Genomic DNA, 16648 nt, shown 5'->3' with positions numbered 1-16648 from the left:
CGTAGCAACAAAAACCCAGTGAAGCCAAAATAAATAAAGTTAAAAAATAAAAAGCTAATTGGCAAGTAATTAGTTTTAAAAAATGGGTTTCTTATTACTCAAGCGCTTTTTAAAAAAGTGAGAAGGAGGGGAGAGCAACGCCAGAAGAATAATCTTCTTGGGTCAGGGGGACCATACAACCTCCCCTCTCCTCTGTGAGCCAGGGTGTAGAGCTGGAACCTTCTGGGCTCAAATTTTCAGTTTTCACTGGGGCTGACTCTTTGCAGCCCAACTCCAAGGGCAAAGCAAGCCCCTGAAGGTTGACTAAAGAGTTGTCCAAAAGCATGGGATCTATAGAACCTAAAACAGACCCAAATCGATAGAGCTTTCACTTGAAAATCTATGAATAGTTTCCTGAAACCAGCCTTTTGCCTAAGATCATGGGACACTGTCTCCTCTGTGACATTGCTGGCTCCTCCACCTCCAAGTGCCCAGGACAGACAGAGGTCGGGGTGTTTGCCCACAATGCACATGGTTACTACCTTCTAAACATGCCAGTGTGTATATGGGGGTGGGGTGCTCTATGGGTGTGCCTTTAGAGAACCTTAGACTTTAAAAAAATGACCATAATCTATAATTAACTCCCATAAATATTCAGTGGCAAATGAACAATGGCCTAAGTTTAGGCAGGACATAGGTAGGTTATAGCAAAAGCCCAGCCTCTATCTAGGGAGAGGCCTTATCTCATCCCCTTGGGAAAGCCCCCTCTAATCCTTTGGGTTCCACTACCTTTTGTCTCAGGAACACATTGGTTCAGTTGACTCTCTTGGGCTCAAACCATTTTCTTTGCCTTCCTCACATGATTGAGCCCATCTAGGGAGCTAAATAGGGCTAAATAGTTTCACAAGTACACTTCTGTAAGATGGGGCACAGATGCTGCACAACTTGTTTACATCCACATGATTTTCCCACAGGTTTTAACAGATCTATTTGTTGTCATCTGGGTATTCTCTTTTTGCAGGTCATGTCTGCTGGAAACTAGGAGGATTTTGAATATGAAGCCACTGAGAGCAAATTTTTCAAGGGCAGGTGGATTTACAATCTTGGCCCACCCAGACACTTAAAAAAGACCCAGCCCACCACCAAATACATTATTAGGAGTGTACAAATCCCATGGGCTTACAGATTCCATGTAGGAGAAGACCCTTAGTCCACTCATTAATTCTATTTCTCAACATTGACAGACTGGTTCTCTAGTCTTTTGGAATTCACTTTTTCATTGCCTGATGAGTCATCTAGATGGCTTACTCTTGGCACTGACCATTGGGCTCGACATGTAAGCTTGTGTTCTGTCCAAATGAACACAACCAAGATGTCAGCCATGGTTCAGTGGGATGTTTTAGCACGGTTCACTCCTTCCCCAACCCTTTTCACCCAGTGGTGGAATCTGGCAACCCACCCACTGCCTCCTGCCTCCTGCAGTTACTGAAAGGATGGAAAACATAATAGACTGGTTCCCCAAACCCTCTGAGGTTGAATGGCATGCATTTCCTGATAGGATGCTGAAAAAATAGTCATGGGGAAAACAGAAGTGTGACCTCATTGTAAAGAGATGTTCAGTTCAGTTCAGTTCAGTCGCTCAGTCATGTCCAACTCTTTGCGACCCATGAATCACAGCATGCCAGGCCTCCCTGTCCATCACCAACTCCCGGAGTTCACTCAAACTCATGTTCATCGAGTTGGTGATGCCATCCAGCCATCTTATCCTCTGTCGTCCCCTTCTCCTCCTGCCCCCAATCCCTCCCAGCATCAGAGTCTTTTCCAATGAGTCAACTCTTTGCATGAGGTGGCCAAAGTATCAAAGTATTGGAGTTTCAGCTTTAGCATCAGTCCTTCCAATGAACACCCAGGACTGATCTCCTTTAGGATGGACTGGTTGGATCTCCTTGCAATCCAAAGGACTCTCAAGAGTCTTCTCCAACGCCACAGTTCAAAAGCATTAATTTTTCAGCGCTCAGCTTTCTTCACAGTTCAACTCTCACATCCATACATGACCACTGGAAAAACCATAGCCTTGACTAGACGGACCTTTGTTGGCAAAGTAATGTCTCTGCTTTTGAATATGCTATTTAGGTTGGTCAGAGATGTTACTGTATGATATTTCAGCAGTGAGACCTGAGCAAAGCCAACCCAGGGTCTGAACAGACTGTGGGTCCTCGTGCCCCACACCCAGCCCTGCCCTCCAACCTCGCTCCCTGAGTAAGAACAAACAAACAACTCACTGTAAACTGGATTTGGCAGCCACCCATGATGTAGTCCAAGAAAGAATGCATCTTGTGGATCTGCACGGGAGGAGAGGAAGCTGTATTAGAACAGTGTGATCCGAGTACTTACACATTAAAGGCCTAAGCATGGGGTTTGCTGACCTAGAGGGGAGAGCAGAGAAAGGCCTGTGGGAAAAGAGGTGTCAGCTGATTATCTTTCATTAGAGGAGAGAAAGAAAACAGATGGGCCTGTGAGGGCTGCAACCATCGTCCTCTTTCTCACTCTTTTTGGGTTTACATATGATTTTAATCAGCCTCTGCCTCTGGGGTGAGACTGGTACTGTGTTTTCATGGGTCACCACTGGTTTGAAATCCATGAAGTCTCACACTTAGCTTCAGTCTTGCTGCTTGTGTCTAAGTCCCAGTTCTGGTAACGTTCCTAACACCACAGTGAAAAAGACAAGCACCTTCAAGGTCACAATTATCCAAGAAGCTCTCCACTGTAAGCTGCCAGCTAGTGAGATTCCTCCCTTGCCATGAAGAACAAGGGTTAATATTTACTGAGCGCTGCTGCAATTCATGGGGTCACAAAGAATCAGACACGACTGAGTAACTGAACTGAACTGAACTGAACTGTATGCCAAGCTCTTAACATACATGATCTTATTTAATTCTTTGAACGAGCCTGTGAAGGTGATGCTATGATTATTATTGTGTCCATTTAATCCACGAGGAAACTGAGGCTAAGATCATCTACCTAGATGGTGGAGGTGGGACCCAAATGCATCCTTTTGACCTCTAGGCTGGAAGTCAACAGGCATCTTGCTTCCTGCCCCACCCCTAGCTTCCGTGCTCTCACACTCTTTACTGATTTCTAGTCTTCATTTCTGCTTCATTATGATTCTGCTGCTTGAGTCTTGGTGACATTCATCTATGCAGTTATTTGACAAGGATTTATTGAGCCTCCACCATGCCCTGGATGCTAAGGATACAGGGAGAAAAGAAACAGGCATGGTACCTGCAGTTATAGAGCTCACAATCTGGATCATTTTACTGGTACAACCATCAGCTGATTTTTGACCCTTGCTTCTCATATTCCATCTGAAGCTCAGGGCAGCTTCTCAAAGAACTGACCCACAAAACCCTGTGGCAGCATTTCCAGGCACCACCTCCAGGTGGCACACATCTATCAGCAGACTTGTCTCAGGGCTGATGTTTACTGGGCCCTCAGAATAGTGCCTGCTCCTGGCTTCCTTATGGGGATGCTTTGCCTGATAGTTGAGATGCTGTGTTGTACTTAATCACTCAGCCATGTCTGACTCTTTGTGACCGCATGGACTGTAGCCCGCCAGGCTCCTCTGTCCGTGGGGATTCTCCAGGGAAGAATAATGGAGTGGGTTGCCATGCCCTCCTCCAGGGGAGATCTCCCCCAGTGCAGGCAGGTTCTTTACTGTCTGAGCCACCATGGAAGCCAAAGAATACTGGAGTGGGTGGACCTACTACTATATCCCTATCAATACCATGTCCTCTGAGTACCAGACTCTTAGATCGAAACAGTTATATATGCACAGTCACCTTACAGAGATGGACGGTTGAACTGACTCATCTGGATCGTCTTTTCTCCTGCTTCTAGGGGCACAGGACTGTTTTGAATGCACCAGGATTTGGTCTGTATAGGTAGGTAAGTAAGATGACCAGAGACAACTGCCTTTGAAAGAAGAGTTTATTATTCACAGCTCCCCAAAGGACTGAAGGCATGTCCTACCACACAAGGGGGCCACGTGGGGTAGCACTGGGTTAGTCAGGAGGTAGGAGGCATACAGGGAAAGCACAGACAAAAGTCACTATGGTGGTTTTTGTGGGGACGAATGAGTGAGGCAAGGTAAGCAGTTAATCAGGTTTAGGACTGAATAATGAGTGATTCTGGATGCTCTGGGAAATAGGGATGGTCTCTAATTGTCTGAAGCTGGCTCTGGGGGGATATTGGGCTTGCAGGGGGAATATTGGCTTGGTGTGTGAGAGCTCAGGCAAGGGGGTGGCTAGGGATACAGGCTCTGGATTGCTCCATCTGCATATCAAAGATGGGCTCATAGGCACGCTAATTGCTATCTTGAGTAATTAGCTAAACCTAAGACAGGCAGTTCCTTCCAGTATGCAAGGCCCCAAGATATCAAAGCATTATAAAATATGGCAAACATTATCAAAACAATGACCCCAGATGGGGTAAGCATTGTTATCGTCTAGTTCCAGTAATTAGTTCACGAGATAGGCCTGTGACCTAAGCCAGACCCATCAGTCTTCCCCCCAACTCTTCCGTTATATGAGAATGGACTCCTACAGCCCCTGGAAGCCAGGAATGCCAACTCTGAGAAGAGGAACCCGATATATTTAGAGAGAAACTGGATGGCATGGAAGTCTCACATCATGGAGTCAGACAGACAGAGATTACAATCTCAGCTCTTACCATGTGTGTGACAATGAACTAGTTACAATCACATCTGAAAGTAGAAATCTCAGAGTTATGGTAAGAATAACAGAACGTATTATAGTTATTTTTTACCAAAGTAAGTACTCAACCAGTGGCAAAATTATTCCCAGAGATTTTCTGTGGAGTTAGAGCCCCTCTGGGAGAAATTTTTAGGTGCTTTACTCATCCCCCATGTCTTGTTTTCATGGTATCTCTTCAGCATGGAGGAGGTGCCACATATAAAACACTGAGTGGTAAGTACTAGTGATGATCACTTTGTGTGATAAGCACAGAGTAGGTGCTTTAGAAAGTGCCTAAAAATGACACTTTAGAAAGTGTCAGCAGGAAGGAAAGTGTCTTCCAGAGACAGAGATGGCATGCAGAATATACGTAAGAAAGATAAATCTTTAAGTCTGAGTATGCCTGTGGTTATGGAAGGGGAAATGGAGAACGAAAGTTTTAGTGAAACAGAGTTCACAGAACAAAAAAGCCTGGTGTAGAGTACTTAATATTGAGATCTCTGACAAGAAAAGATTTATATAGGTGTGTATTGAACAGGTAGACTGCCAGTATTAAAACTAGTTCTTCTGGGAAGCTGTAGATGTTACTTTGAAATGGCAATACTTTAATGTATGGAATAAAAGTACAAAAAAATAAGAGTAAAAATTTACTCTAAAACTTAATATTAGTGTTTTCTTTTGTGAAATATGCATAAATGAAGATTAAAATTTGGATTTAGAATGTAATAGAAATAATCCTGTTATTGGCAGATTATTGCTATTTTCCATAACTTTTTGTGGTATTACATTGTCTTGGTACAGTTCTGGTAATATTAACTATTCTATTTAAAATCTTTTTTATTAAAAACTTAGTACTTATTACATGGAAGTTGGGGCTTCCATTTAGCCCAGCTGGTAAAGAATCTGCCTGTAATGCAGGAGACCCTGGTTCGATTCCTGGGTCAGGAAGATTCCCTGAAGAAGGGATAGACTACCCACTCCAGTATCCTTGGGCTTTCCTGGTGGCTCAGCTGGTGAAGAACTTGCCTGCAATGCAGGAGACCTGGGTTCGATTCCTGGGTTGGGAAGATCCTCTGAAGAAGGGAATGGCTACCCACTCCAGTATTCAGGCCTGGAGAATTCCATGGACTGTACAGTCCATGGGTTCGCGAAGAATTGGACTCAACTCAACGACTTTCACTCACTCACTCAGGAGCTTTAGAAATGTTGGTTATCCCCATCTGGGGACCTCCCTCTGGTGATGTCCTGGGAAGAGAAGGCCCTGACTTGTGACCAGGACTCTGTTATCTTTGGGCAGGACTGTCTTTGTTGAGGTGATGGAGGCATTGGCCTACCACAGCTCCAAAACCACCCAAACTTATAATGTATAATATAATACCACTAATACCTTGACTTTCTGATTTTTTTATTTTAAAAAGATCATATCTTCTTGACACTCTTTCTGTGCAGACCGCCTGGGCCTTCCTCCCAGACGGCCTTAGTTTCATACTCCTGGAAGACAGGGGCTATGCTTATACCTTGCAGTGATTCAAAATCACAATGCCCGAGTTCTTATAATTCTTCTTCTTGGCTTTGTACTTGGGGTTGATACACTCCCACTGCACCTGCAATAAGAAAGGTTATACTATGATTGCCAGCTCAGGAAGAAGTGGAGTCATTCATGAGGAGGCCCCTGGGTGCCACTGCAGGCAGTCCTGAGGACTGACACCTGGTCTATAGCTGATCTCTTTGCGTCTGGAGGGGAAGGAAGGAGAAGTGGTGAGAGGAAGACTCTGACATCATCTGCCTGGTTTGAATCCCAGCTCCTCACTTTCCAGCTGTGTGACCTTTGACAAATGACTCCATTCCCTCACGCCTTGCATATTGCCTCTGTAAAATGAAGCCCATAATTATAGCTATCTCATAGGGTTACCATGAGGATTGAATGAGTAACCCCTATAATGCATTTAGAATAGTACCTGACACTTATAAATGCTTTCTATGAATGGGGTCAAATCAAAAAGCAGAGAGAAGGACAGATCTTGGACACATAGCTGAGTAACCCGAATGCTGAGTGTTAGTGTCTGGGAATTGACTTAAGAGGCAGGAAAACTGAGGAACGTTGAATACTGGTTATAGGAAGCTGATGGGGATAATGAGTTTGCTTAACTTCACAGAGGACTAAAATGACGGATTGATACATGTCACAATGGTGGCACTGTCTCCAGAGGGGCTTCTGTGAGGGACAGAATCAGAACTGAGGAGGCAGATGGGAGTTAATGCGTGAACAGAGCTCAACCTTTCTATACAAGACTTCATGGGACAAAGCTAATTGCATTTTGACCGCTGACAAAGTCAAACATTCAAGAGTCACCGAATTGCTCCTGCCCACTGTTCTAGAGGAGTCATCCTTGGATTTCCACTCAGAAGACAAATTTTCACCCCCTGACAACTGGAAGTATCTGAAAACAAAGAAATTTCTGAGGCAGATGTTAGTGGATAGGCTGATACAGCACTGTCCACAATGACCCATTCTTCCCAGTGCATGATGACTCTGAACTTCGTCAGGTGACTTGTTTTGACCTATGGGACATTAACAAAAGTGATATGAGCAGAGGTTTCACAAGTGCCTGTGCACTGGGGCTTGCGCTGCTCTTGCTGATTGGATGTTTTCACCACCATGTGAAATTAGCCTAGGCTGGTGTCCTAGAGGATGAAAGAGCACATTGAGAAACATCTCAGCTACTCCAGCCACAGAAGCACAAATGCAGGAGTGAGTCCTCTTGGCATTGTTTGGAGCAGAGAGGAGTTTCCCAGAGGAACTCAGCCCAGATTGCTGACTTCTTGTCCTGCCTATAGCTATGGCTTCCTGAAAAATCTCCCTACCTCACTCTCTTGTCTCTGTACAGTTGATTCTCTATACAGTAGCCAGAGTAATCTTGAAAAAAATTAATGTCATTCTCCAATCTTATCATTCTCCAGCCTAGACTCCTCATAGCATTGCCCAATAAAACTTTCTACAATAATGAGAAGATTCCACATCTGTACCAACCAATGTGAAAGACACTGGCCACATGAGCACTTGATATGTGTGTGTATGTGTGTGTGTAAGTGAGAGAGAGAGAACTGAAATTTAATTGAATTTAACTTAAAACTTATTAAAACTGAAATAGGTATATATAGGTAGTGGCTACTAAATTGGAGAGTCTTCAGTGTGCTCTTAACACATTTATTGGAAAATATAAACTCTTTTCTCCAAGCTATCAGAACCTTCTTTTCCTGGCCTCTGCCTCTGTCCTTGATCATGCATGTCCATGCATGGCTCGCTCACCCTCTCTGCTACAGATAAACTGGTCTCTTTACAGATCCTTAAACACACCAAACTCTTTTCTGACTCAGGAATTTGCAAAGTTCCCTCTACCTGAAATGCTGTTTCTTTGCTTTTTACATGGTTGACATTTCATTTTTAAGGGCCCTCATGTTAAATTTCATTTTTTTTCAGGTGATCTCTTTTACATTACACCTTTATAACTAAAATGGCTCAGTTTTTTAATAGCATTTGTCACAATGTATAATTACAGTTTTTGTTTTGTTGTTGTTCAGTCATTAAGTCATGTTTGACACTTTACAACTCCATGGACTGTAGCACCCTGGGCTCCTCTGTCCTCCACTATGTCCTGGAGTTTGCATAGACTCACGTCCATTGAGTTGGTGATGCTTTCTAACCACCTCATCCTCTGCCACCCTTTCTCTTTTGCCTTCAATGTTTCCCAGCATCAGAGTATTTTCCAATGAGTCTGCTCTTTGCATCAGGTGGCCAAAGTATTGGAGCTTCAGCTTCAGCATCAGTCTTTCCAGTGAATATTCAGGGTTGATTTCCTTTTTCAGGATTGACTGGTTTGATCTCTTTGTAGTGCAAGAAACTCTCAAGGGTCTTCTCAGCACCAAAATTCCAAACTATCAATTCTTCTGGACTCAGACACTTCTTTACTGTCCAAGTCTCACATCCACACATGACTACTGGAAAAACCAAAGCATTACCTATATTGACCTTTGTCAGCAAAGTGATACCTCTGCCTTTTAATATGCTGTCTAGGTTTGTCACAGCTTTCCTTACAAGGACCAAGGGTCTTTTAATTCCATGGCGGCAATAACCTCCACAGTGATTTTGGAACCCAAGGAAAGAAAATCTGTCACTGCTTCCACTTCCCCCCCTTGTATTTGCCATGAAGTGATGGGACTATATACCACGATATTAGTTTTTGAAATGTTGCATTTCAAGCCAGCTTTTTCATCCTCCTCTTTCACCTTCATCAAGAGGCTCTTTAATTCCTCTTCACTTTCTGCCACTAGAATGGTATCATCTGCATACTGAGGTTGTTGATATTTCGGCAATCTTGATTACAGCTTGTGATTCATCTAGTCCAGCATTTCACATAATGTACTCTGCATATATTAATAAGTGAAAGAAGTAGGGTAACAATACACAGCCTTGAAGTACTCCATTCTCATTTTTGAACCAGTCAATTGTTCCATGGCCAGTTAAAACTGTTGCTTCTTGACCCACACACAGGTTTCTCAGGAGACAGGTAAGGTGGTCTGGTACTCCCATCTCTTTAAGAATTTACCACATTTTGTTGTGATTCACATAGTCAAAGGATTTAGTGTAGTCAATGAAGCAGAAGTAGGTATTTTTCTGGAACACCTTTGCTTTCCCTATGATCTAATGAATGTTCTCAATTTGATTGATCTCTAGTACCTCTGTCTCTTGGAAACCCAATTCGTACATCTGGAAGACCTTGGTTCACATACTTCTGAAGCCTAGCTTGAAGGATTTTGAGCATAACCTCGTTAGCATGTGAAACGAATGCAGTTGTACAGTAGTTTGAACATTCTTTGGCATTGCCCTTTGGGATTGGAATGAAAACTGACCTTTTCCAGTCCTGTGACCACTGCTGTGCTGTGTTGCTGTGCTTAGTCCCTCAGTCGTGTCTACTCTTGACCACCCCATGCTCAGTAGCCTGCCAGGCTCCTTCGTCCATGGGGATTCTCCAGGCAAGAATACTGGAGTGGGTTGCCATGCCCTCTTCCAGGGGATTTTCCAACCCAGGGATCAAACCCAGGTCTCCCACATTGCAGGTGGATTCTTTACCAGCTGAGCCACAAGGGAAGCCTGAGAATACTGGAGTGGGTAGCCTATCCCTTCTCCAGGGGAATTTTCTGACCCAGGAATCAAACTGGGGTCTCCTGCATCGCAGGCAGATTCTTTACCAGCTGGGTGGCCACTGCTGAGTTTTCCAAATTTGCTGATATATTGAGTGCAACACCTTAACAGCATCATCTTTTAGGATTTTAAATAGCTCAGATGGAATTTCATCACCTCCAGTAGCTTTGTTTGTAGTAATGTATTCTGGACTTCATACTCTAGGATGTCCAGCTCAGAAAGAGGGAGCACACCATCATGGTTTCCTGGGTCATTAAGATCTTAATTGTACAGTTCTTCTTTTTATTCTTGCCACCTCTTCTTAATCTCTCCTGCTTCTTTTGGTCCTTGCTGTTTCTGTCCTTTATTATACCCACCCCTGCATGAAAATTTCCCTTGATATGTCCAATTTTCTTGAAGAGATTTTTAGTCTTTCCCATTCTATTGTCTCCCCCTATTTTTGTTCTTATTCATTTAAGAAGGCCTTCTTATCTCTCCTTGCTATTCTCTGCAACTCTGAATTCAGTTTGGTATATCTATCCCTCTCTCCCTTGCTTTTTGCTTTTCTTCTTTCCTCAGGTATTTGTAAAGCCTCCTCATACAACCACTTTGCCTTTTTGTATTTCTTTTTCTTGGGGATGGTTTTGGTCACTGACTTCTGTACAGTTATGAACTTCTGTCCATAGTTCTTCAGGCACTCTGTCTACCTGATCTAATCCCTTGAATCTATTTGTCACCTCCATTGTAAAATCATAAGGGATTTGATTTGGGTCATATCTGAACGGCCTAGTGGTTTCCCCTACTTTCTTCAATTTAAGCCTGAATTTTGCAATAAGTAGTTTATGGTCTGAGCCACATTTAGTGCCAAGATCTTGTTTTCACTGACTGTATAGAGATTCTCCACCTTTGGCTGCAAAGAACATAGTCAATCTGAATTTGATATTGACCATCTGATGATGTCCATTTGTAGAGTCACATCTAGTGTTGTTGGCAAAGTGTATATGCTATGATCAGCCTGTTCTCTTGACAAAAACTCTGTTAGCCTTTGCCCTGCTTTATTTTGTACCCCAAGGCAAAATTTTCATGTTAATCTGGGTATCTCATGACTTCCTACTTTTGCATTCCAATCCCTTATTTTTTTTAATACATTTATTTATTTTAATTGGAGGTTAATTACTTTACAATATTGTATTGGTTTTGCCGTACATCAACATGAATCTGCCATGGGTATATGATGAAAAGGACACCTTTTTTGAGTGTTAGTTCTGGAAGGTGTTGTAGGTCTTCATAGCACTTGTCAACTTCAGCTCAGCATCAGTTGTTGAGGTATAGATTTGGATCACTGTGATGTTGAACGGTTTGCTTGAAAAAAAAACCAAGATCATTCTGTTGTTTTTGAGATTGCACCCAAGTACTGTATTTTAGACTCTCTTATTGGGCTTCCATGGTAGTTCAGTTGGTAAAGAATCTGCCTGTGGTGCAGGAGACCCTGATTCGATTCCTGGGTTGGGAAGATCACCTGGAGAAGGGATAGGCTACCCACTCCAGTATTCTTGGGCTTCCCTGGTGGCTCAGATAGTAAAGAATCCTCCTGCAATGTTGGAGATCTAGGTTTGATCCCTGGGTTGGGAAGATCCCCTGGAGGAGGTCATGACCACCCACTCCCGTATTCTTGCCTGGAGAATCCCCATGGACAGAGGAGCCTGGCAGGCTGCAGTCCATGGGGTCACAAAAAGTCAGACATGACTGAGCAACTAAGCACACAGTACATTGACTGTGAGGGATACTCCATTTCTTCTAAAGGATTGTTGCCCACAGTAGGCAATATAATGGTCATGTGAATTAAACTCACCCATTCCCATCCATTTTAGTTCATTTAGTTCTAAGATGTCAGTGTTCAATCTTGCCATCTCCTGCTTGACCACATCCAATTCATGGACCTAACATTCCAGGTGCCTATACAGCATTGGAGAAGGCAATGGCACCCCACTCCAGTACTCTTGCCTGGCAAATCCCATGGACAAAAGAGCCTGGTGGGCTGCAGTCTATGGGTCGCTAAGAGTCAGATATGACTGAGCGACTTCAGTTTTACTTTTCACTTTCATGCATTGGAGAAGGAAATGGCAACCCACTCCAGTGTTCTTGCCTGGAGAATCCCAGGGACGGGGGAGCCTGGTGGGCTGCCGTCTACAGGGTTGCACAGAGTTGGACACGACTGAAGTGACTTAGCGTTAGCATGCAGCATTATTCTTTACTGCATTGGATTTTACTTTGACCTAGTGGTGACACATCCACAACTGAGTGTTGTTTCTGCTTTGGCCCAGCCTTTTCATTCTTCCTGGAGCTATTTCTCCACTCATCCTCATAGCATACCTACTGATCTGGGTGGGGATGTGGGGGTGGGGGCTCATCTTCAGGTGTCATATATTTTTGCCTTTTCATACTATTCATGGATTTCTCGAGGCAAAAACACTAACGGGATTTGCCATTCCCTTCTCCAGTGAAACACATTTTGCCAGAATTCTCCACTATGACCTGTCCATCTTGGGTGGCCCTGGATGGCCTGGCTCATAGCTTCATTGAGTTACACAAGGCTGTGACCCATGTGATCATTTTGGTTAGCTTTCTGTGATTTTTGTTTTCATTCCAAAGGCAGTGGTATTGTAGTTCTTGCTTATTCTGTCTGCCTTCTGATGGATGAGGATAAGAGGTAAGCTTCTTGATGGGAGACACTGACTGTGGGGAAAACTGGGTCTTACTCTGGTAGAGGAGACAAATAGATTCAAGGGATTAGATATGGGAGACAGAGTGCCTGAAGAACTATGGACAGCACTTCATAACATTGTACAGGAGGTGGTGACCAAAACCATCTCAAAGAAAAAGAAATGCCAAGAAGGAAAAATGGTTGTCTGAGGAGGCCTTATAAATAGCTGAGAAAAGAAGAGAAACAAAAGGCAAAGGAGAAACAGAAAGATATACCCAACTGAATGCATAGTTCTAGAGAATAGCAAGGAGACAGCAGAAAACTTCTTAAGTGAATAATGCAAAGAAACAGAGGAAAATTATAGAATGGGAAAGACTAGTGATCTCTTCAAGCAAATTGGAGATACCAAGGGAACATTTCTTGCAAGGATGGGGCACAATAGTGGACAGAAATGGCAAGGAACTAACAGAAGCAGAAGAGATTAAAAGAGGTGGCAAGAATACACAGAAGAACTATACAAAAAAAGGCCTTAATGACCTAGATAACTACGGTAGTGTGGAAACTCACCTGGACCAGGCATCCTGTAGTGTGAAGTCAAGTAGGCCTTAGGAAGCATTACTACAAACAAAGCTAGTGGAGGTGATGGAATTCCAGTTGAGTTATTTAAAATCCTAAAAAATGATGCTGTTAAAGTACTGTACTCATTATGAAAGCAAATTTAGAAAACTCAGCAATGGCCACAGGGCTGGAAAAATTCAGTTTTCATTCCAATCCTAAAGAAAGCAATGCCAAAGAATATGCCAACTACTGTATAATTGCGCTCATCTCACATCCTCAAGATAATGCTCAAAATCCTTCAAGCTAGGCTTTAACACTACATGAACTGAGAACTTTCATATATACAAGCTGGATTTAGAAAAGGCAAAGGAACCAGAGATCAAATTGCCAAAATCCATTGGATCACAGAAAAAGGGAATTACAGAAAAAATCTACTTCTGCTTCATTGACTAGGTGAAAGCTTTTGTGTGAATCACAACAAACTGTGGAAAATTCTTCAAGAAATGGAAATACTACACCACCTTTACCTGCCTCCTGAGAAACTGGAGGCCAAGAAGTTCAAGAAGTAACAGTTCAAACTGGACATGGAACAATGTACTAGGGTCCAGATTGGGAAAGGAGTATGTCAAGGCTGTATATTGTCACCCTGCTTATTAAACTTATATACAGAGTACATTATGCAAAAATGCCGGGATAGATGAAGCACAAGCTGGAATCAAGATTCCCAGGAGAAATATCAACACCCTCAGATATGCAGATGATACCACTCTAATGGCAGAAAGCAAAGAGGAATTAAAGGGCCTCTTGATGAGGGTGAAAGAGGAGAGTGAAAAGCTGGCTTAAAACTCAACATTGAAAAGACTAATTCATCACTTCATGGCTAATAGAAGGGGAAAAGTGTAGAACCCTTGGCAGATTTCCTTTTCCTAGGCTCCAAAATCAGTGCATACCATGACTACAGCCATGAAATTAAATGATGCTTGCTCCTTGGAAGAAAAGATATGACAAACTTAGTTCAGTTCAGTTCATTTGCTCAGTCATGTCTGACTCTTTGCAACCCCATGGACTGCAGCACGCCAGGCTTCCCTGTCCATTACCAACTCCTGGCGCCTACTCAAACTCCTGTCCATTGAGTCAATGATGCCATCCAACTATCTCATCCTCTGTCATCCCCTTCTCCTCTCGTCTTCAATCTTTTCCAGCATCAGGGTCCTTCCCAATGAGTCAGTTCTTCACATCAGGTGGCCAAAATATTGGCAATTCAGCTTCAGCATCAGTCCTTCCAATGAATATTCAGAACTGATTTCCTTTAAGATTGACTGGTTGCATCTCATTGCAGTCCAAGGGACTCTCAAGAGTCTTCTCCAACACCACAGTTCAAACCTAGACAGCGTATTAAAAAAGGAGAGACATCACTTTGCCAACAGGGTCCACATAGTCAAAGCTATGGTTTTTCCAGTAGTCACGTAGATGTGAGAGTTGGACCATAGAGAAGGGGCTGAGTGCTGAAGAATTGATGCTTTCAAATTGTGGTGTTGGAAAAGACTTCTGAGAGTCCCTTGGGCAGCAAGAGATCAAACCAGTCAATCCTGAGGGAAATCAACCCTGAATATTCATTTGAAGGACTGATACTGAAGCTAAATCTCCAGTACTTTAGCCACCTGATGCAGAGTTAACTCATTGGAAAACACTCTGATACTGGGACAGATTGAGGTCAAGAGGAAAAGGGAATGACAGAAGATGAGATGGTTTGATGGCATCACTGACTAAATGGACATGAATTGAGCAAACTCAGGGAGATAGTGAAAGACTGGGAAGCCTGGCATGCTGCAGTCCATGGGGCTGCAGAGATTTGGACACATCTTAATGAAGGAAATGGCAACCCACTCCAGTACTCTTGCCTGGAAAATCCCATGAACGGAGGAGCCTGGTAGGCTACAGTCCATGGGGTCGCAAAGAGTCAGACACGACTGAGCGACTTGACTAATACCTGAACAAGAACATACGATCATTTCCTCAGAGGCACTTAAAGACTCTTTCTTGTTTGTTTTAAAGCATCAGACTTCAGTATGCTTCAGTTGTGATGTATGCTATAATCTTACTTTTAATATGTTCCCAGCATTCTAAAGATGCAATGTTTCCATGTTTATTGGTTTGTTTATTTCTCTTTGGAAAGGAGAACAAGGCAAAACTTGGTAAAACTCTTTAAAATTCCAGAGGGTGATGTGGATAACTGTCATTAATTAATTAACTCAAAGGGGCCTTGTCTTGTGCATTCAAAGAACCAACAACGTCTCTGGATAAGTTCCTAGTTATTTGGGGAGTCACTTTATTTATAGCTTACTGTTGGTTTTAATTATAGTCTTGAAACTCAGGAAGCCTGCTCATGGGTAAAGGCCTCTATCTGACAAATTTCTTGCAATGCTGGGTGTACAACAGTATATAGAGTGGATTGTGGAAGCTATGCAGAGAACTGCGCTTGACTTCTCAGGCCAAAGAAAGGTATTCAACAAATGATCTGATTCTGATTAAGTCTCTGATCCTAAAGGATATTAATTTATGTCCATCCAGTCTGGTTATATCTTGACTTATATCTGAAAGGAGAGACTTGAACAATGAGTTGGGACATTTTCCCTGAGCAGTAATTCTGAGCAGACCAGGCACAGAGTCTTATCTCTTATAGAAAAGGTCTTTCTTTGCTATCACTCTTTTCTGGTCTATGGGTCTAGTGGTCCCAGAGTAAGGATGGCAGATATCTTGGTTTGAGTTCTTCCAGAAGCTAATGCTGAAGCAAAGATTTAAATTCAAGTAGCTGAGCTATTTAAAATCCTAAAAGATGATGCTGTTAAAGTGTTGTACTCAATATGCCAGCAAATTTGGAAAAACTCAGCAGTGGCTATAGGACTAGAAAAGGTCAGTTTTCATTCCAATCCCAAAGAAGGGCAATGCCAAAGAATGTTCAAACTACCAAAAATTTTGCTGATTTCACATGCTAACAAAGTTATGCTCAAAATTCTTCAAGCTAGGCTTCAGCAGTATGTGAACTGATAATTTCCAGATATACAAGCTGGGTTTTGAAGAAGCAGAGAAACCAGAGATCAAATTGACAACATTCATTGGAGCATGGGGAAAGCAAGGGAGTTCCAGAAAAACAGCTACTTCTGTTTCATTGACTGTGCTAAAGCCTTTGACTGTGTGAATCACAACAAACTATGGAAGTTCTTAAAGAGATAGGAGAACCAGACCACCTTACCTGTCTCCTGAGAAACCTGTGTGTGGGTCAAGAAGCACAGTTCGAACTGGACATGGAACAATGGACTGGTTCAAAACTGGGAAGGGACTATGGCAGGGCTGTATATTGTCACCCTGCTTATTTCACTTAGATGCAGAGTACATCATGTGAAATGCTGGGCTAGATGAATTACAAGCTGTAATCAAAATTGCCAGGAGAAATATCAACAACCTAAGATATGC

General features: G+C 42.9%; 1 protein-coding gene across 2 annotated transcripts in view; it reads right to left on the bottom strand.

The window, feature by feature from the left end:
- The window catches only part of CPNE4 (copine 4), a 664107-nt gene that overhangs the window by 34962 nt on the left and 612497 nt on the right, over positions 1-16648 (bottom strand). For both annotated transcript variants that reach the window (XM_061421414.1, XM_061421424.1), the window contains exons 9-10: positions 6248-6334; positions 2262-2321 (exon numbers count right to left, since the gene is read on the bottom strand). In XM_061421414.1, coding sequence (XP_061277398.1) covers positions 2262-2321; positions 6248-6334 — 147 coding nt within the window. The remainder of the gene's footprint in view (positions 1-2261; positions 2322-6247; positions 6335-16648) is intronic.

This window comes from Bos javanicus, chromosome 1, assembly GCF_032452875.1.
Source record: "Bos javanicus breed banteng chromosome 1, ARS-OSU_banteng_1.0, whole genome shotgun sequence".
Taxonomy (NCBI): Eukaryota; Metazoa; Chordata; class Mammalia; order Artiodactyla; family Bovidae; genus Bos; species Bos javanicus.
Note: the sequence above shows the minus strand (reverse complement) of the source record. Positions and strands in the feature narration are given on the sequence as shown.